At 43.7% G+C, this 20,632-nt stretch overlaps 1 protein-coding gene across 1 annotated transcript in view; it reads left to right on the forward strand.

Annotated features, from left to right (window-relative positions):
• Positions 1-20,632, forward strand: part of SLC44A3 (solute carrier family 44 member 3) — a 128,052-nt gene that overhangs the window by 20,434 nt on the left and 86,986 nt on the right. Inside the window, exons 3-8 of the mRNA XM_068242585.1 lie at positions 407-549; positions 2,928-3,064; positions 6,862-6,955; positions 13,798-13,967; positions 16,764-16,853; positions 20,175-20,299. Of these exons, the coding sequence (XP_068098686.1) occupies positions 407-549; positions 2,928-3,064; positions 6,862-6,955; positions 13,798-13,967; positions 16,764-16,853; positions 20,175-20,299 (759 nt within the window). The remainder of the gene's footprint in view (positions 1-406; positions 550-2,927; positions 3,065-6,861; positions 6,956-13,797; positions 13,968-16,763; positions 16,854-20,174; positions 20,300-20,632) is intronic.

The following is a 20,632-nucleotide window of genomic DNA, read 5'->3' on the forward strand; positions in this document are numbered from 1 at the left end:
TTCAGCTTGAAGTATCGCAAATAGTTTGTTTTAAGAATATAAACTACACTGAGCGTTGGCTTTTTAGTAGGAGGGCTTATCGGTCTCTTTTTTTAATGAAATTATTATTTCTAGTCCTATGGTATTTACATTTTCATGCTGTTGACCCAACTGAGCCCTTCTCCTGGATAGCTCAAACAAAGCAACAATGTGCACTTAGATATTATTATTAAAACCAGGTTGCTATCAGAATAATGGAGGTCAGCTCAAGGATGCAGATAACAAAACCAAGCAATTCTTTGTTATACAGTATATATGCTTCATTTGCTTAGCAATGGATACAATACAAAGTAGTCATTTTGGTAGCTTGGAATTGTTTGAAAACTGGTGTAGCATAGAACTGACGGCATGTTTTTGGGTTTTGCAGATGTTCATCAGCGGCTATGCCTTGATGGCGGGAGCAGCGGAGAGACTGGTGTTTGGGTATGATAGTTATGGAAATGTGTGTGGAAGAAGGAACTCCCCAGTGCCCAATGCTCCCTTCTCTGGAAAGGACATGACTAACAGAAAGTACGTATCATAACCACGTCTGTTCTACTTAGCAAATGAGTTATCATCCTTTCTGATCTCATGTGAAGCTGCATAGGGGTCAGCACTGTTTACTGAATAGATTAGGGTTATAAGGCTGAATGGCTAACGTTTCTGAGATGGTGCTTACAGATCTTGTTGGGGGTTGATGTAGTAGATGGGAGTAAGTGGTACTTCAGGAAAAAATGATAGAAATCCGGTCGAAGTATAATATGGATAACTTAACATACGTCAGTAAAAATATTTGTGTCTGAAAAATCTCACAGACCTCTATACCTGGTGGGGCAAAACGCTTCCTTTGTCTTGATTGGTTGTAATGCACCACAGCAACCAATCAGATTGTACCTGCCTTACATAGGGAATATTGGGTAGGCTGCTGCTTTATCAATAAGTGCCAGCAGTGTTGTATTTAACCCCGAAGTACCAAAACTTCAAACCCGGTCTGCAATTAGTCAACCAATGTTGTGAGCATGTGGAAAAATTTGTCTCCACTTGGATAGAAAGACCTTTTCCGGTCTTTGGATCGCACTCCAAAAAAAGTGTCCACTGGAACCAATAGGCTGCAGGGATAGCCCCTATAAAGGGGAATGGGATTATACTGGGAGGGATGAGGTGCCCCACTGATGAGTCAGGATAATGGCTACTATAATAAAGAACAGTCTTACCTCATCACAAGTTTTTTTTAGAGCAATTAGCCAGATGCTCCTTAGCTAATTTCTGTGATCACTTAAGGTGCGTACACACGCACTACGGCAATGAACAACTGGTCCGTCAGACCCTCCCGCTGGGTGGGCTTTCCAGCAAATTAGTGTGTGTGTACAGTCTGTCGGCTCAGCGGATCGCTCAGAAACAGCCTTATCAGTCTGCCTGACAGACTGTACACACGCACTACTGTCGCTGGAACGGCCGCCCAGCGGGAGGGTCTGACTGACACGTCGTTCATTGCCGTAGTGCGTGTGTATGTACCTTTAAACACTGTACGATTAACCCAAAGAAGCAAGCGAATCTTGAGAAACATGTTTGTTTGTGGTGTCCAATAAAACTCTAAAAAACCTCCTAACAAGGTAAGACTGTTCTTTATCAATTTGAAGAGGCCATCATCCATAAAATAATACTTAGGTATAAGTAGTGAGAGGTTAGTGTTAGGCAGTAGTTGAGGGGATTAGTGTTAGGCATTAACCCTCTGGGGGATAATCCTGAGCTGAGCTCAGGGTAAGCCGCCACAGAGGATTTCTCAGGTCCTCTTGGGCCGATTTGCATAATTTTTTTTTTTTGTTGCTAAAGTTGCAAAGTGCTAGCTGCGTGTATATACCGATCGCCGCCGCTCCGCGCTGATTCGCCGCTACCCGCCGTGCCACGCCGCTCCCCCCCCCAAGACCCCGTGCGCAGCCTGGCCAATCAGTGCCAGGCAGCGCTGAGGGGTGGATCGGGACTCCCTCTGACGTCACGACGTCGATGACGTCATCCCGATCGTCGCCATGGCGACGGGGGAAGCCAAACAGGAAATCCCGTTCTGAACGGGATTTCCTGTTTGCTTTGATCGCCGGAGGCGATCAGAGGGGGTGGGGGGATTCCGCTGCACAGCGGCTATCATGTAGCGAGCCCTGGGCTCGCTATATGATTTAAAAAATAAAAAAAATTTAAAAATAGTGCTGCGCCACCTCCTGGGCGATATAATTGTATCCCCCAGGAGGTTAAGTGGGCAAGTTAGTCCCACTTGGCACCCAACTCACACAACAGCGCCACACGTACTGGAGAACAATGCCCTCAGCTAAGTCGATCTGCAGAATTTCATTTAGCATGTGTACAAGGTTTTAGACTACCCAACAAAAATGGAACACTGATCACCACAATCCCATTTCCACTGATCCCAGTTGAATGGAGGCCGGTGCAGAATGATAATAATCGTATAATCCTAACATTTGTATAGCGCTTTTCTCCTGTTGGATTCAAAACGTTTAAGAGATACAGCCACTGGGAAGCTCTCAAGGTGCCACCCTGCGGTGTTAGGGAGTCTTGCCTAAGGACTTAACTACCACACATGTAGCAGGAGGGTAATTAATAGGGATGGTCCATGAGATTCAAATAATTACGAGTTGATGCAGGATCATGCAAATGGATGCAGCTTGAAAATACACCAATCAAATCCCACCAAGATTGAATTTGATTACTCCATTTTAAACTTCCATACATTTTTATACAGAATTTGCATGATCCTGCATCAAATCTGAACTATTTGCATGTGGATTACCATCCCTGTTAATTAACTTAATTTTTGCAAGAGTCTTTCTTTAGTTTGGTCATTTTCATGCATAAAACATCAACATTTTCAAGAATTTAACAATGCATTTCTTTTCTAGACATGTTTTCTTTCTGAATTCATGCAACTTGGAATTTAAAAACCTTAAAATAAATTCCATTGCCCTGTGTGTCAGAAGTTGCCCTCAGGAGCAGCTCACATCTCTGCAGGACGTGCAAAACTTTGCAAAAAATAATGGTAAGCCAACATGTAGATTTTCACTGGAAACAATCATTATGTGCACTTACTTTGAGGGCCATTTCACACTTGCGTGGCACTGATTCTCCAACCTAATGAAACCCTATGGGGAAGTTCATATTTCCCACGTTGCAGTACGCTGCGCGGGAAGTGCCCGAAATAATGCTAGAGCAGAACTACGTTACCGTACGGCTCCTGCGGTGATCTGCCTCAGCCCAGAAGTCATGGTAGTCAATGGCGATGCAGGGTTTTTGAAAAAGTTGATATATCGCGGCATGCATGCGCGGAACCATATTTTTACAATCCGCATCCATGCACTTCCGCATACCCGAAGCAGGAAGTGACTGCAAGCGTGCGTCTCTTTTTGCCAGACCGAGAACACCATGTACTAACGCGGTTTTCCCTGCAGGCCTGTTTTTGGCGGTGAGATGGGCTTGACGCACCACATCGCTACTGCCAATTTACTGTGTGAAACCAGCCTAAAGGACACCTGAAGTGAGAGGGATATGGAGGCTGCCCTAATGATTTCCTTTTAAACAATACCAGTTACCTTGATGTCCTACTGATCCTCTGCCTCTTATACATTTAGCCATAGACCTTGAACAAGCAAGTCTGACTGGATTAGCTGCATGCTTGTATCAGGTGTGTGATCCTGATACTACTGCAGCCAAAAAGATCAGCAGGATGCCAGGCCACTGGAATGGTTTATATGGAAATAAGTATGGTAGCCTCCATATCCCTCTCAGTTCAGTTGTCCTAAAAGCTAATTGTTTATTTCGAGTTAAAGGGATACTGTAGGGGGGTCGGGGGAAAATGAGCTGAACTTACCCGGGGCTTCTAATGGTCCCCCGCTGACATCCTGTGTTGGAGCAGCCACTCCCCAATGCTCCGGCCCCGCCTCCGGTTCACTTCTGGAATTTCTGACTTTAAAGTCAGAAAACCACTGCGCCTGCGTTGCCGTGTCCTCGCTCCCGCTGATGTCACCAAGAGTGTACTGCGCAGACACAGACCATACTGGGCCTGCGCTGTGTGCTCTTGGTGACATCAGCGGGATCGAGGACACGGCAACGCAGGCGCAGTGGTTTTCTGACTTTAAAGTCAGAAATTCCAGAAGTAAACCGGAGGTGGGGCCGGAGCATCGGTGAGCGGCTGCGCGGGCACAGGATGTCTGCGGGGGACCATTAGAAGCCCCGGGTAAGTTCAGCTCATTTTCCCCCAAACCCCCTACAGTATCCCTTTAAGGCAAGTGGTAGAAGCACTGCTAAAGTGGCAGACACATTTAAATAATGGGTCTGTTTGGAAAGGAGTTGCTGCAAGGAATCCTGGGCCTAGTGTTTTCCCCACAGCTGAAGGGCAGCATGGTGCTATCACTGTGATGAGGACACTGGAAAACGCCGTATAATGGAAATGTTTATTTTATCCAGAGTTGGCAAGGCAAGAGGAGCATAACAATAATACACAGCAGCTGTCAGATGACAGAACCGCTCAGCCACATTCATATTAAGGCTTCCCCAGGCATTGTGAGTAGGTGTTCCATTAAAATATCATTGTTGGTGTGACAAGTCCTTTCAGGGGATGTCACATAAGCAAAACATCTGTGTAACTGGGCTCTGGAGAAATAATTTGCCGAACTCGTGTCTTGTACTAAGTCTAATGCAGTGATGCTAACTCTGTCCACAGATCTCCTGCTGTGAACTTGAGGATGACCTTTGAGGATGAAAAACACTTCCTGCTGCACTGCCCCAAATATACTGCAACCATTGACTAGGGTTGCTGCAGTATAGCAGTATACTGCAGTTTGATTGTGCATGGTAATCATACCATGCACGATACTCTATTACCGGTTTTCGTTTTGTGGGGGGGAGTGGTGGGGCAGCAGTGGGTGCACAAACAGTGGTGGGGGTAATCATATGCTCACATTGCTGGGATCCGAACGCCACATGTACTGCTTCTTCCTGTTCCTGCGTTCCATCTCATAGTAACAGCGTCCCTAGGCCTCCTAACCATAATTTATTCTAATGTAATCCTTAAAGCACACCTAAAGTGGCAGGATTATAGAGGTTGACCTATTTATCTCCTTTTAAACTATGCACATTGTCTGTCTGTCCTGCTGATCCTCCGCCTCTATAGTTGTCCATACCTCTAGCGATGTATGGGCAGATCGACTAAGAGTCAGATATCTCACCTGATCAACTAATCTGGCCCGAGATTTTCCAGCATGTGCAATCGATACATTCGACTGATTTCGGTTTGAAATCGGTTGAATCAACGATCAGGCAAGCTTACTGTGGTACCGATTTTTATCTGATTAGATCAGGGGTATCAAACTCAAATACAAAGATGGCCAAAATTGTACAAAGAGACTTAGTCACAGGCCAACCTCAATTTCTACTGACCACCTTCCTCTCTTATAAAGTTCCCTGGTGTCTAATGACCCTTCTCCAACCCCTATACAGTTCCCTGGTGTCTAGTGGTCCTCCCTCCCCTATATAGTTCCCTGGTGTCTAGTGGCCCCCACCCTCCACTATACAGTTCCCTGGTGTTTAGTGCTTTTCCCTACCTCCCCCATATGACTTCCCTGGTGATCTAGGGCTTCACCTCCAATATAGCTTCCCTGATGGTCTAGAGTGGGCCAAACATAATGCAAAGTGGGGAAATCATTTGAGGGCCAAATTTAATGGCTCTAAGGGCCAAATTTGGCCTGCAGGCCGAAGTTTGACAGGTATGGATTAGATAATTATAAAACTGGATGGTCAATTGGCCAAATGGCCACCTTAATACTTTTAGCTATAGACCCTGAACAAGCATGCAGATCAGATGTTTCTACTGAAGTCTGATTGGATGAGCTGCATGCCTGTTTCCGATGTGTGATTCAGACACTACTGATGCATGAAAGATCAGCTGGACTGCCTGGCAACTGGTATTGTTTAAAAGGAAATAAATATGGCAGCCTCCATATCCCCCTCGCTTCAGATGTTCATAAATATAAAGAAAAGCCTCTAAGCTACGTCTGATATCTGCTCTGGTGATGAGTCTTTCCTCCTTCCGGCTCTGCAAATGTTAATGGGCTGCTAGCAGCATCCTCCAAAGCTGGAAGAGGATTGGGTGAAGTGCTGTGTAGTGGTCACATGACCGTTATTTAAGTAATATGCTTACCAACTTGTTGTCTGTCCTGGAATACACTTTAACTTTTCCTTCTCTCCAGTTTAGAGGACACCTGTGTTATATTAGACAGACAGGGAGACACAGAACATTTATATTGCGCTTTTTTTCCTGGCGGACTGAAAGCGCGAGAGCTTCAGCCGCTAAGGCACACTATGGACTTGATTCACAAAAGAGTGCTAACTGTTAGCATGGCCGTTTTCGTGTGAATTTTCGCATTTGCGAATCGTGAATTCTCACGCGCAATTAAACGTTTGTGCGCAAAATCGTTATCGTTTTCGCGTGAAAACGATAACGTTTTTTGCGCTAAAATTCGTGTTTGCGTGCAAAAATGTTTAATTACGCACGAAAATTCACGATTGCGCACAAACCCTAAAATTTGTGCAAAAACGGCCGTGCTAACAGTTAGCACTCTTTTGTGACTCAAGCCCTATATAGGCAGTAGCAGTGTAACGGAGTCTTGCCCAAGGTCTCTTTAGTGAATAGGTGCTGGCTTATTGAACAGAAATAGCTGAGATTCAGAGGCAGGGTCCTTAACCAGTACACTACCCAGACACTATATTTAGATGGTGTGATGTTTTTGTTTTTGCTATTAGCAGCTAACTAACAGCTAACTATGCTTTCTCTCGGTCTAGGCTCTCACCTCTGTGTGTATAAGCTGAACTACACAGAATATACAAACCATCCGCGAGCTTCCGAGTGGTGTCCAGCCCTACCAGTATCAGCAAGGTGAGGGGTACTGCTGTACTCTTAGTCAAGCGAGAGTTGCTATTATTTAACCATTAGAAACTAGAGAATCTCCGATTTTTGGTTCGCAAACTTTCGCGGAAGGTTTGGTTCGCGCGAACTTTCGCGAACCATGATGGACTTCAATGGGGAGGCGAATTTAAAAATTTTGAAAAATTTCTGCTGACTAGAAAAATGATAGAAATGATGTTTCAAGGGGTCTAATACCTGGAGGAAGACATGGTTGAGTGAAATACACATCAAAAGTCCCAGGAAAAATTCTGAATTTAATACTAAGTAGTGTTTTAAGTTCAGAAACCTCATTGAATGTTCAATTGCAGGCCTACACTGCTTTATGACATCAGGAATCCCTCTCTCCCTCCTCCCGGAGGGAGGAGGGTCTCATCTTCCAGGCAATTGTAGTATTTCAAAAGCCAGCTTACATACCGTGGCTTCGAATTGAACCCAGGTCTCAGTGTGTGGTAGGTAACTCACTTAACCACTATACCACCACCAACACTACATGCTGAAGCCAGCCTAGCATGTACCATTATGATCAATCCAAGAGAAAAATTTGCTTGCTTAAGGATTTGTAGCATGTCAAAAGCCAACTCAGTCCTTCTGGACAACTCCTCAGCGTTGCCCCACCCCCACTTCCCCAACGCCAATGTGCAAGTAACCCCACTTCCCCAACGCCAATGTGCAAGTAACATCTTTCCTCACTAAAATCTCTATGAGCATTGTTTGACAGTGCTTAATAGGCCAATTTCTTATAGGGGTCTGTACGATAATGGTGGATGCATCCGCATCCTACAGAAACAGTGAACGTATCCATGATTAGACACATCTGATATAGGATAAACAGCCTAGAGCCGACTTACCGAGGTAACCCACAGGGTCATGAGCCCCTAACCTCGTAGGGCGCATCTGGCATCAGGTGGAAACCAGCAGCAAATTCCCCCTGTGCCTCTGCACATACCATACAATACACAGCAAAAAAATTGGTAGTCGCTCAATCATGCTGATAACCAGGAGCCCAGGTACCTTTACATTTCACCTCTGTGTTAGACTGAGAGGTCATGGCTGATATTTCCACAAACCAGTCTCTCTAGTTCCCACCAATGATAAAGTGGCTATGAGGAGTGAGGGCTGCGTGGCAGGGATGATGTAGTGCGGGGGGGGGGAAAAGCAAATCGAACATGTTGGAAATAATCGATCTGACAGTAAATCGACCAGAAAATCTCATAGTGTGTACCCAGCATTAGCATGGTAATGTACCATTAGTCCTTTTCACCCACATCCCCCCAGCACTTACCATTTTCTGGTGGGTTATTGTTGTTGTGCTGCTGCAGTAGGCTGCAGTAGGCATCCAGTAGCATCTCTTCCTCCTTGCATTGGTGCGAGGAGGCGACATCAGTGTCAGTGGGGGAGGGAGGCGCAAGCTAATGTGCTTTAGCTCCGCCCTCATTGCGCAGGCTCTAGCGTACTAACGATCCAAGCCAGACTAGATCCAGCAACAGCACCCGTAGTGTGAAGAACGAATGTGCCCACTTAAATTATGTGGCACAGCTTCAGAAGATGCTCACAGTGTCAGACTTAGGCCTCTTGCACACTGCATGCGTTTCCGCTTCCGCTTTTTAATCGGTTTTTACATCCGATTTTTAATCTTTACTGCAAGCTGCATTTTTTGATACGTTTTTTTCTGTTGAATGTATTCAGGGAAAATCGGAATTGAAAATCGGAAACTGAATCGGAATCGCAAAATGGATTTGCAGTGTGCAGGGAGCCCTAGTCTCATGCTGTGCCAGATTTTATCAACAGCAGCACTCCTAGCGGCACCCATGTTTTCCTGTGTCGGACTATGGTGCTGAACTGTAAAGTGCCAATGACGATCCTAGTCAGACACAGTATTGAAAGGGTTAATGAGTGTTAACACCCTAATGTCTACTTTGTACTATGTACAAGCCTATGAAATATCATGGTGCTTTATGAATAAAAAATAATAAAATGAGTGGAAGTTTGATTGCCAAACCTTTCAGCACTCAGCTGATCTGCAAGGATTATTCTGAGTTGTACATTAAGTGTGTTTCCTGCTTGGATGTATCTGGCCTCTTCAGAGTTGTAAAGTCCGTATGCTCACTGGAACTCCCATTACATGCAATTTGCTTTTTACTGGTCCTCAGAATAGACAACACAGCTTCCTTACTTACAGCGGGCAACAGGTGCGTGTGAGAATATTGTGCTTTCATAAAATGGCTAAATGCCAAGACCAAGCCTGCTAGAAATGATGATGTAGAGGTTTAGCTATTTGTATACAGGTGAAACTCAAAGAACAAGTCCATTTATTTCAGTAATTCAACTTAAAAGTTGAAACTAATATATAAAATAGGAGCCCTTTGCAGGTGGTTTGGACTAACAAGCTGATTAGAGTCTGTCACTTTGAGCCTAGAATATTGAACGTTTTCACAATATTCTAATGGTCTGAAATGTTGAGTTTGGGGTTTCCATAAGCTGTAAGCCATAATCATCACAATTATAACAGATAAAGGCTTGAAATATCTCGCTTTGCATGTCATGAGTCTATTTCATAAATTAGTTTCACCTTACAAGTTGAATTACTGAAAAAATTGACTTTTGCACAATATTCAAATTTTTCGAGTTTCGCTGTATTGCAAGGGAATTTGGACATTAAAAAGGCAAAAAACCTGTAGAAGGGAATCCTCATACCACACGAGAGACATCTGAAAGAGAACTAAAACTTGGAATGGGCCACATGCTATAACCAAGAGCAGCTGTACTTGTATTTTACATGTCTAAAAAAACAGGCCAAATTCACATGTGCCTTGGGGTAAAAAAAAAAAGAGGTATTCATTTTGGCAATATGCTTGAGGATTTCTTCCAACTTCTCTACCTGACCCCAGTCCTGTCAGAGCATGGCTTTTTTTTTTTTACCAGCGCAGAGAGAGGCCAGGCCCCTCTCAGGTGAGGAGGAAGGAGGAGTTTTGTAATTGAGTTCATAGTCAGATTCTCATCCAACCTTGGGCAAAGAAGTGCCCTGTCATATTGTTACTGTCGCCAGCTCTGATGAGTTAGCAAGGTCGGGTAACATAACTCATCAAAAGAATTAGAATAGCAGGCACCGGTAAAAACTGCAGCAATTACCCCTAAGTGGTAGACGCTCCCCACTACCTTACAGCTCTTTCACTGGTATTGCCTGCATCTTCAGAGGTCTTAAAGGATCACTATTGCGAACATTTTTAAAATTTAAAATGCATGTGTATAAAACTAAGGGGGAGTGAAGTGAAGATTCACCTTAAGAAAAAAAACACAAGAGATCATGGGAGCCAAATATGTCACTGTTCCTGGAATTATGGGTAGTGTAATAAAATATACTCAAAAACGTGGGTTGCAGTAAGGGGCAACCAAAAACCACATGGAACAGATGGAGAACACAAACCTGTCTCCACTTCGGCCATCCAGTTTTGGCCGGATCTAGGGGGTCACACTGTTGATAAAACATATGATGGTTCTGCGAATGATTAAAACCAATGCTGTCCAATATACAACCGCCCCAGGAGGAAGGGGTAGGTGGAAATGCACAACAGAGGTAAAGAGGCACCCAAAAGCATTAAAACTTTGTGCACAATAAAAGCAAAAAAAGGGAGATGGCTTACCTTTCCAATGGCACAAGCGAAGTTTGACTAAAAGTGTTTTTTATTTGCACAGGATACGCATTTTGTGGGTACAAGCCCACTTCCTCAGGCCAATCACAGTGCAAATTATATAAAGCAAAATCTAGAGAGAGATGCTCTGAACTATTTGCCTCTTATTGGCCTGGGTGTACCCATGAAACGCGTAAGTTGTGCAAATACAAAATACTTTTAGTCTAACTTCACTCTGTTATGTGTATAAACGGTATATGTGTTCCAGAGTGGGGTGCACTGAAAATGTATTTTTTTCTATGTCGCTGTCACTTACAATAGGTAGTAAAAATCCGACAGGTTTGGATTAGTCCATCTCATCATAGGGGAATCTAAGGGTCTTCTTTATTTTCAAAAGCACTTGCTGTACAGCAGTTGTTCATCCAAGTTTCTAACATAGCAAGCAAGTGGGGAAGCAGGTCAGGATCTTTGTATAGATCCTTTTCATAGTATAAAGGAAACACTGAGAATCCCCCATAAGGAGATGGACTAGTTCAAAACCTGTCAGATCTGTCTGATTTTTACTGCCTACTGTAAGCAACAGCAACAGAGGAGAAAAGTAATTTATAGTGCATTTTACTCTGGGAGAAATGTACTTTTTAGAAGTATGTGTTTGCAAACACTAGCCGAAAAATTGAGTGTATCAGGGAAATAATAGTCAAGCACTTAAAGCGGACCCAAACCAAACATTTTTTTAATTAAAAATATTTAGTTGCAGCACTCTGACACATACAAAGATAAATAAACAAGCCTATGGGCATTTCAGTGCATGCTTTTCACCCTTCTCTTTTCATAGCTAGGGTTATACTGGGGGCAGCCATTAGCAATTCCTCCATTGCCGGACACCATCTACTCCACCAGTTTGCCGGAAAAATCCCGGCAATTTGAAAGGAAGGGAGGGGTTCTTCCAATAAATGTAAAATATTTTATATTTGTCATCATGCAGCTGAAAAAAGGCTGCTATTTATTATTATAAGTTAGAAAATAGATTTTATTTCTGAAATCTTGTATTTTTAATTTGGGTCCACTTTAAGTCCAAAAGGACATGGCCCTATGGATACGATTGTAAAAACATGATAATTCTACTTATAAATACCGTAATAGAGGTTTAAAAATAGAGTTTGTCGTGAATACTCTCCTGTGTAGGTCTCTATGAGAAAAATACGTCACACCGTGGGGGTCTTTGCTTATCCCCCTCTGCTGCAGTATAGAATACCGGAGCGAGGTGTAGCTATCCCACGGTAAATACCTGCACAATAAAACGTTCTGTGGGCAGGTCGGTGGATCACTACCTAATAGATCTAAGAAACAGATCAGAATGGTGTGTCCACCTATAAGTCTGATCCCCCCAACAGACCCCTAATTAATGACGGATGGGTTTGGAACATTACAAATAGTGCAAGGTGCTGTACAGAGACTTTTACATGAGCATGTTTCACCAAAAAGACTTCACCAGAAAGTGCACTATACATATTTACAGTAGTCACATAACAACCTACAGTATATCACATGTTTACAAATTTACAAAAAAGACCCCCCCATCATAATATAAGCCCCAGTCAGAGCTGACTGAGGCTTATATTATGATGGGGGGTCTTTTTTGTAAATTGAGAGGCAGAGCTTTTGGCTGCAGCTCTGCCTCTACATACGTCTTATCAGTGCGGATCGCCGCCTCTCCCCGCCCCTCTCAGTCTTCCTTCACTGAGAAGGGTGGAGGAGAGGCGGAGATACACGCTTATTGACGCGCATAGAGGCAGAGCTGCAGCCGAAAATCTCTGTCTCTCTGGGCAGCAAAATCCACGACCAAGAATGTCGTGGATTTTGCACAGGGGATTTGGGGGAGTAAAAAAATCCTTATTCTGCTGCGGGATAGCGGCGGTTTAACAGGGGCAAACATGCCTAACATAAATAAAAGGTAAAAGCCGTTATTTAAGTGGCTTCAGAGTCTCTTTAACCTCCTGAGCGTTATGTTGTTTTTCACCTAGAGTCCCCCACAAAGATTCTAAAAGATTTAATGCCCCCACAAGCTTTAGCTAGCACTAGGCTAGCTAGTATTAGTAGCCGGCACCCTCTGATACCCCCGATTATACTTTACCCCACCTGACTCCAGCAATCGGCGCAGCCTCCCCGCACAGCTTCGGTCTCTCCATGGGGAGGATTGTACACGACGTCACCGACGTCATGACATCATGCACAGACCCGATTCTCCCCATAGAAAGACCGGAGCTGTGCGGAAAGGCTGCACCAATCGCTGGAGCCAGGTGGGGTAATGTATTAAGTGGCTGGATCGGGGGATAAGCAGGGATCGGAGAGTGCCAGCTACTTACACTAGCTAGCCTAGTGCTAGCTAAAGCTTGTGGGGACATTAAAATTTTAGGATCTTTGCGAGGGACTTGTAATTCAAGCGAGCGGTATGCCTGACACAGCGTCGGGCATACCGATCAGGAGGTTAGAATTTTGCAATGTTTGCGATAGGTAGTGAAAGAGGTGGGAGGAAGAGTGATAGGAGGGAACATTGCAGCAAACCTGCCTCTTCCTGTCTGAGGTTTGTCAGAAAGCCAAGTTTTTTAAGGCGGGATTACAGGGGCTGGGTAACGAGAAGAGGAAAGGATAACACACAGAGGTATGTGGATCCAGCATAAACATACCTCTCTGCTTACCTTAGGTGGTTTTGTCTTTGGTTAGGTGTACTTTAAAAAGAAAAGATTTAAAATGCAGTGGCGTAGCTGAGAGCCCCAGTGTGAGTTTTACATTGGGCCCTCTAAAGCAATTCATATAGAGCACCAAAGTCTGCTAAAAACAGCTGCAGTGATAGAGAGTTGTAAGCAGGAGGAAGACAGTTTGCTAAGGATTACCACTATTCAAAGCCCATATACTGTAGAAATGATAATTACTAGCATAGTGCAAATGAAGAATATAGCAGTTGAAGGGCCCCTCTGGTCCAGGGGCCCCCGGGGGGGAGGGGGTCACTACCTCTGCATCACCTATTGCTATGCCACTGTTAAAATACCTGTTCATGCTTATACAAGAGTCTTCTATGAGCATGTATTACGGTATTACTTCCCATTTAGTATTGTACCAGTCTGCTATTCAAAAACAAAGTGTTACCTTTTCTAAGTTTCTCCCTCTTCTTTGGTTCCACAGCAAATCTTTCCCACTTTTCAACCGCTGCGTCCCACAGAATCCAAACTGTTACAACCGCTTTGCCTCAGTTCTCATCGATGTGGTCAACGAGGTGGACTTCTTTCATCGTATCCTCAGTGGGATTATGGCTGGAAGAGACAATGTTATAGGACTGAGCATCCTCGCAGTAGGTATGGGACACAAATATATGTATATTTATAAAGAACTAAAAGGCAAGGTAAGTTTAAAGAGTTGTTTAAAACCATTTATTCAAGCTTGCAAGTTTAGTTCATAGAGAATATGATTACCGTAGGTCTTCTGCACGACCTAGAACATTGAAAAAGTTTGTATCTGAAAAAGTGATAGATTATGTATATATATGTCCAAGGTTTCTCTCATCTATACTGCCAGTTTGATGAACTCCCAAGATTTATTTATTTTTTTGTCCTCCCTGAGACAGGTGCTCAGGTTTGCAAATGAATCCACACCAGGATTTGGCTGTTTCCACTGAGAGGATTGCTCAGCTGGGAAATAAAAGCCCAATTAACCCAGCATGGTTTAGCCTGACCTGGGAGAAGCACTCTGGGTGTGTCATAGCCTGCAAATTTACGAACAGATTGTAGCCGGCGCAGGAGATTTGGGTGCAGCTGGTGCCACCATAGACCGTAATAGGAATTACGGCTATAGTGGTGCACAGTGAGTAACTTTGGTGCCGCCAGAAGACAGAGCTCAAGTTACTTATGAAACACTGAATTACATCATTCCCTACCATCCACGTGTAACTGGAGGAGGAATAGTAATTTAGAAATTTGCGATTTCACTCGTAATCGCAAATTTATTGTAGTTTGTGCTGGAAAAGACTGCTACATTCAAGTTTGATTGGTCTAAGACAAGCATTAAAGGAAACCTGAAGTTAGAACATTATGGACAGTTTGTGTATAAAGAGTTAGACTGATGGTGCGGCACTCCCTTCCACAATTATGTGATACACAGCAAGAAAGTAAATAAGGCACACAAATCATTCTCACAACCGCTGCGTTGCTCCTTCTAAATGTTGAACGTGGGCGCCATTTGTTTTATGCAGAGAGAAGGAGGAGAGCGCCGGCACTGCTGTCATTTTCTTTATTCAAAAGTCCATAGCAAAGTACAATACATCAATGCGCATAAAAAGATTGTGACACATACCATTTGTTTTAGTAGAAGAAAGAATAACCATTGCTGTTTTCACCAAGAAAGAAAGGCATGTGCACCATCCTTCCATGGATATTCAAATTTATTGCGACATCCTGTGCCAATAGTGGTACGGAATCGGAGACAAACCAGGCATTGCTAAGATAGCAATGTTACTGTGGTAGCAGTGGGAGTGGAGGCGGGGGTGGCGGGTACCGTTTGGGGTGAGCAACGGCCATTTCATGTCCTCCTGGACGCTTGGGCACACTGCATTCCACCACTATCCACTATGGACAGTGACATGTCTATTTCCTTTTAAACAATTTCAGTTGCCTGACAGTCCTGTGGATCTCTTTGGCTACAGTAGTATCTGATCGTGAAGGAATTGAATGGGACTCGCCCTGGATTTTGGCAATTATAGCCCTATTTATTGTATCCTACCCAGTAAAGTACACACAACATTTCGGCATGCAGGCCTTTGTCTAGTGCTGAATCACCCAACTAGTGTCATCATTATATCACATACAAATTAACATAGACACACTCTTCCCAAAGGGAGGGGCGGGCACATTCTTAAAGGAAAAGCATGTCAAAATTCAGCCCAGGGGACAATCAATACAATAATAAGAAACCTTTTAAATTAGTACCTTGTTTAACCCATAAACATTTATTTCCTTTTAACCATTTGGAGTAAGCATGTTTAACTTAATCCATCTTATCTATTCACCGACTCTCCCTTCTTAGGAAGGCAGTTTCAGGATGCATACCTTCATTCACACTTTTTACAGTAGTGTCTGAATCACACACCTGAAACCAAGCATGAAGATGATCTAGTATGATCTGCATGCTTGTTTAGGGTCTATCTATGGCTAAAAGTATTAGAGGCAGGGGATCAGCAGGACAGCCAGGCAATGTGCATTATTTAAAGGAAATAAATATGTTAGCTTTCATATTCCACTCATTTCAGGGTATTCTTTAAAATAAACCTGAGATGAATGGGAGGAAAGGATTTTTTCATACCTTGGACTTCCTCCAGCTCCCTGTAGTATGTCTGCTCCCTTGGAGTCCATACGGTCCCCTCTTATGTGCTCGTTTTGAAGCCTATAAATCAGCTGGGTTGCAGGCCACTGTGCATGCGCTGGGCCACATGCCTCCTCCATCCTTTCCGTGACTGGGAGCACAGCTACAGTCTTAATAAAATGCTCAGGCAATCAGGTGGTGTGTGCGGCCATGTGCAGTAGTCCAAGACTGAGCCAAGTCGTAGACTTTGCAGGGCTGACAACTAAGGTGACCAGGAGGACAGCAAGGGAGCAGATGAACTACAGGGGGCTGGAAGAAACCCAAGGTAAGTAGCAATCCTTCTATCCATTCATCTCAGGTATATAACCTTGTCTTGTATAGAGAGGATTTCCTGTTAGTAGCCCATCCAGTGGCAACGTTTTGTTTATGTTCATCACTGTTGCTTCCAGGGTCAGCTGAAATAATGGGAAAAATATGGATAAAAACACGGCATTTGTGTAGAGGACAGTAATCGGCAGGAAATGGCAAATGGGTAGCGCTTAAACAATGGGCACTGCGTCCGGGGGGTAAACAAAGTGCAAGCGCCTGTGTGATACAAGCCCTAAAGCTTCTTGTTTGTGAATTACACAGACCGTGTGCGTGTGTGCGTGTATTTGTACATTGTGTGGGATGTTTGCCTGCACTATTCACAGTATGTCGACAAGCACTGTTAATTTATTTTTGTACAGTATCATCTGCATCTGTATAAATTATAGACGTGTAACATAAGTAACCTGAAACTGTTTGTCTATAAACAGCTTTATCAATAGTGATGGTCGTATCATTTCGGTACATCCGCACACTCCTGGTCCACATCTTTGTGACGCTGCTCATATTTGGACTACTATGTAAGTAACTTATTGTATAAGAAACTATATACATATACATATGTCACTTCCAATGATTTCCCATGATGCTATACAGATTTATGCTACATACGGTGAACACAATTTACAGTTAATACATACATTACAAGAGAGAAATGCAGATAACATGTTATTGAACAACATGCCTTGTAGACCTTGCACAAAGAAATGGAATAGCAACACATATACTCCATATACTCCAGTACTAGGAAACGGTAGGAGGAAAAGCCGTGTCCACACATACATCTCATGAATTTTTACCATTATTGTATAATTGAATATTGTTTTATGGGAAATTAGCAGTAGAAAATATGAGGTTGCTTAGAGTTCTGCCTACTGGTTGGTCTGGCAAGCTCTGAGTACAGAATTCACATAATTTCGCTGTAATATAGTAAAAATAAGACCGATTCATAAGAAACAGTTTAGCTAAGTTATTAGTCAGCAAGAATGTGATTCATTACAAATCTGTACCGTTTTAATGCAGGGTATATTGTCTAAGTTTAGTTGTACATGTATCTTTTGATTACCTAATATTGCTTCATATGAAAAAATGATACACTATTTTCACCCACAACATTTCCAGAAAACTTTTCTTGTGCCTTATTTCCAGATGATTCAGGACAGATTGTCAGAGTGACTCTTATCCATGACTTACAGGAAACCTGAAGCAAGAGGTATATGGAAGCTGCCATATTTATTTTCTTTTAAAAATACCAGTTTCCTGACAGTCCAGCTGATCATTCCAGCATCAGTAGTGTCTGAATCACACACCTGAAACAAGCATGCAGCTAATCCAGTCAGATTGGATAAATGTATTAGAGGCAGAGGATCAGCAGGACAGCCAGGCAATTTGTATTGTTTAAAATTAAATAAATATGCCAGCCTCCTAATCCCTCCCGCTTCAAGTAATATTTTGGCATTCAGCGAGTAGGTATTGTGACAAACGCCTCTCTCAATGCCACCCTGCACATACTTTTTCCATTTTTTAGGATGGTATGTGTGCCCTAGGCGGGTCAATCCATGACCGTTTTGAGATTAAAGCGGATCAGAAATGAAAAACTAACTATAACAAGTAACTTGTCTACATGTCTTATCTAAAGTTTAGATAGTTTGCACAGCATATCTAGCTGCAAACAGCTTTAATAGAAAATTATTATTTCTTTCTGTGATACAATGACAGCAGCCATGTTGTTTGTAAACATTACACAGAGGCAGGCTTATCTGTATCTTGAGCACTCAGCCTGTGAAAAAAACCTAATCCCCGCCCCCCCTCCACTCTGCCTCTGAAATCAATCGCTAGTAACGCCTCCTCCTCCTCCTGCCCAGATTGAGCTCCCATGAGCCCTTGCTACTGCCAAGGCTCTCTGAAAAACCTGTGGGAGTGGTTTATTTAGTTTATAGGGAATTAGAGTATTAAAACAAAAAAGTATTTGGCTTGAGATATGCCCTATAAACAATAGGAAAGGAACACAATTATGCAATGAGTAAAAGATTACCTCGGATCCACTTTAAAGGGGTTCTTTGGGGGGGGAGGGGGTTGAAAATAAAAACAGACACTTACCTGGGGCTTCTACCGGCCCACTGTAGCAGTAATGTCCCACGCCGTCCTCCTCCGATCCGCCGTTCCTCGCGCGTTCCTCCGCCATTCCCCTACCCCCCCTCCCTCCAAGATCTCCTTTAAAATACAGTAGCAAGAAAACAGAAAAAAAACACACTGGTGTGTGTTTTTTTTTTTTAGCGCAGGGAAGCTGTAACCAACACCTTTAATCTCATCTCATTAATTGGACTCCAGCTGGCTTAAGCCTCATCTACACGGGTAGATGAGGCTGCGATCCGGCAGCTCGATTAGCCGCCGGATCGCCTCTTCCGCGTGCCCGCCGCGTCCCCGCCGCATTCGATTCCCCGCTCGTCCCCGCTTATCTTCCGCTCGATTCCCTGCCATTGTCCCCTCGCGGGGAGCGCGCAGGGAATCGGCGGAAGCAAGATCCGTCCTGTCTGATCTTATCAATCGAGCCGCATCAGCGGCTTGATTGATAAGGAACATCGCGGCTGCATCTACGCGTGTAGATGCGGCTTAAAGCTGGCCACTAACGATCCAATCTTTTTAATCCAATCTTACCATTTCTATGTAATATAAGGGAACTGCCTAAATTATCCTTTCAGTATATTCACCTAATTTACCCTTATACTACATAGAAATGGTAAGATTGGATGAAAAAAATGGTACCATGTATGGGCACTATAAGCTAGATCTGTGTCAGATTCTGCAGCTCTATTGCAAAATGATACAGATTTCCAGACACACAATATTTCTGTAACAAAGCACAAACACAGATTCAATGCTGCAAATGCTCAGAGCAAGAAGATATGATAACCTACATGATTTTAAATGTATTAAAGAAAGGAAAAATGGGGATTGAGGATTACAAAAAATGTCAAAAACAAAAAATAAACTATATAGTCCTTATTAAAATAAGATAACTAAATGATGCTCGGCCCCTCACTGTCTTCTTGGGCCGCTGCTCTCCTGCCCCCTCCCCCCCTCGGGGGGCCCGATACTCTGGTGGAGTTGCGCTTCATTGCATAACTACAGAGTACTAAACTGTCCAGTGAGGGACAGGAGTGGCACGGGGAGACTGCGAGGGACTGAGCAGCCTCAAGGGGGCTGGAGAAAGGCCCAGGTAAGTATAAAACCTGAGATGACTCAGGTAAAATTTAAATAACAGCAGAGTATGATGTCAAGAAACCCTGACGGCCTATTGGCTAGTCCAGCAATTCTGCAGCCAAGCCTGCAGTGCCTACTTTTCACCACTAGAGGCATCATCTGAGAGAGAATAAGATGAGGGACGAGCCACGCACCCATCTATAGGAAGTCCTAGCAGTGTAGGCTGCACATGTGCACCGCTCCTGCCGACACTGTGCTGACTGGCAGTGGAAGTCGGCTGTCCGAGCCGGCTCTCAGAGACCGGAACCGCCATAGCAGCCAACGGAAGGTGAGTTTCTTACAAATTCCTTATCAACAAGTAAAGCAAACTTTCATTCCTGTATAATGCTGTATCTGTTGGAACATTTTAGGCAAAGGAAGTGAGGAACGCTGTGTCCATGGGGGACACCAACATCAATAAAAACAGCAAAGAGTGTAACCCTTCACTGCTCAATCCAAAACTAACAGCTTTAGCTGGACTTGAGGTGTAAGCTTGGCAAAGCTAATGAGACATGATAGAGGTTTTTGGTAACCTGCTGCTGTTTCCTGTGGTATGATTATATGTCTCAGCATTTTCTTATGTTTCCCTTTTTGCTTAGTTGTCTCTGGAGTACTGTGGTGGCTGTATTATGACCACATCAGCGATCTTAGCTATGAGCTGGAAACACAGAAGGAAAATGCAAAGTTTTTACTGGGATTCTCTATAGTGTCAACACTGGTGTCTGTAAGTACTGCCTGAATTCACCAGCTTGCTTGTTACAGGTTACTGCTTGTTGTCATTAGAAATACTCTGGTCCACTTTTAGTGCTGGTGTTCGATTTCAGGATCCTGCATTCGGAACCCGAACAATGCCGAACACCGAACTTCAGCACCGGAGCTAGTGGACAGGGTCACAGGGAGGTCACTCACATGCAGTGCACACTGTGCATCATGTGACTGATGCTTCCTGCTTGGAAGAAGGAAGCACTGGAGTCACATGATGTGCGACATGGACTGCAACCCTATGACCCTGTCCACTGTCTTGGGTGCTGAAGTTCAGTGTTTGGTATTATTTGAG

The sequence above is a fragment of the Hyperolius riggenbachi genome, chromosome 6, assembly GCF_040937935.1.
Source record: "Hyperolius riggenbachi isolate aHypRig1 chromosome 6, aHypRig1.pri, whole genome shotgun sequence".
Taxonomy (NCBI): domain Eukaryota; kingdom Metazoa; phylum Chordata; class Amphibia; order Anura; family Hyperoliidae; genus Hyperolius; species Hyperolius riggenbachi.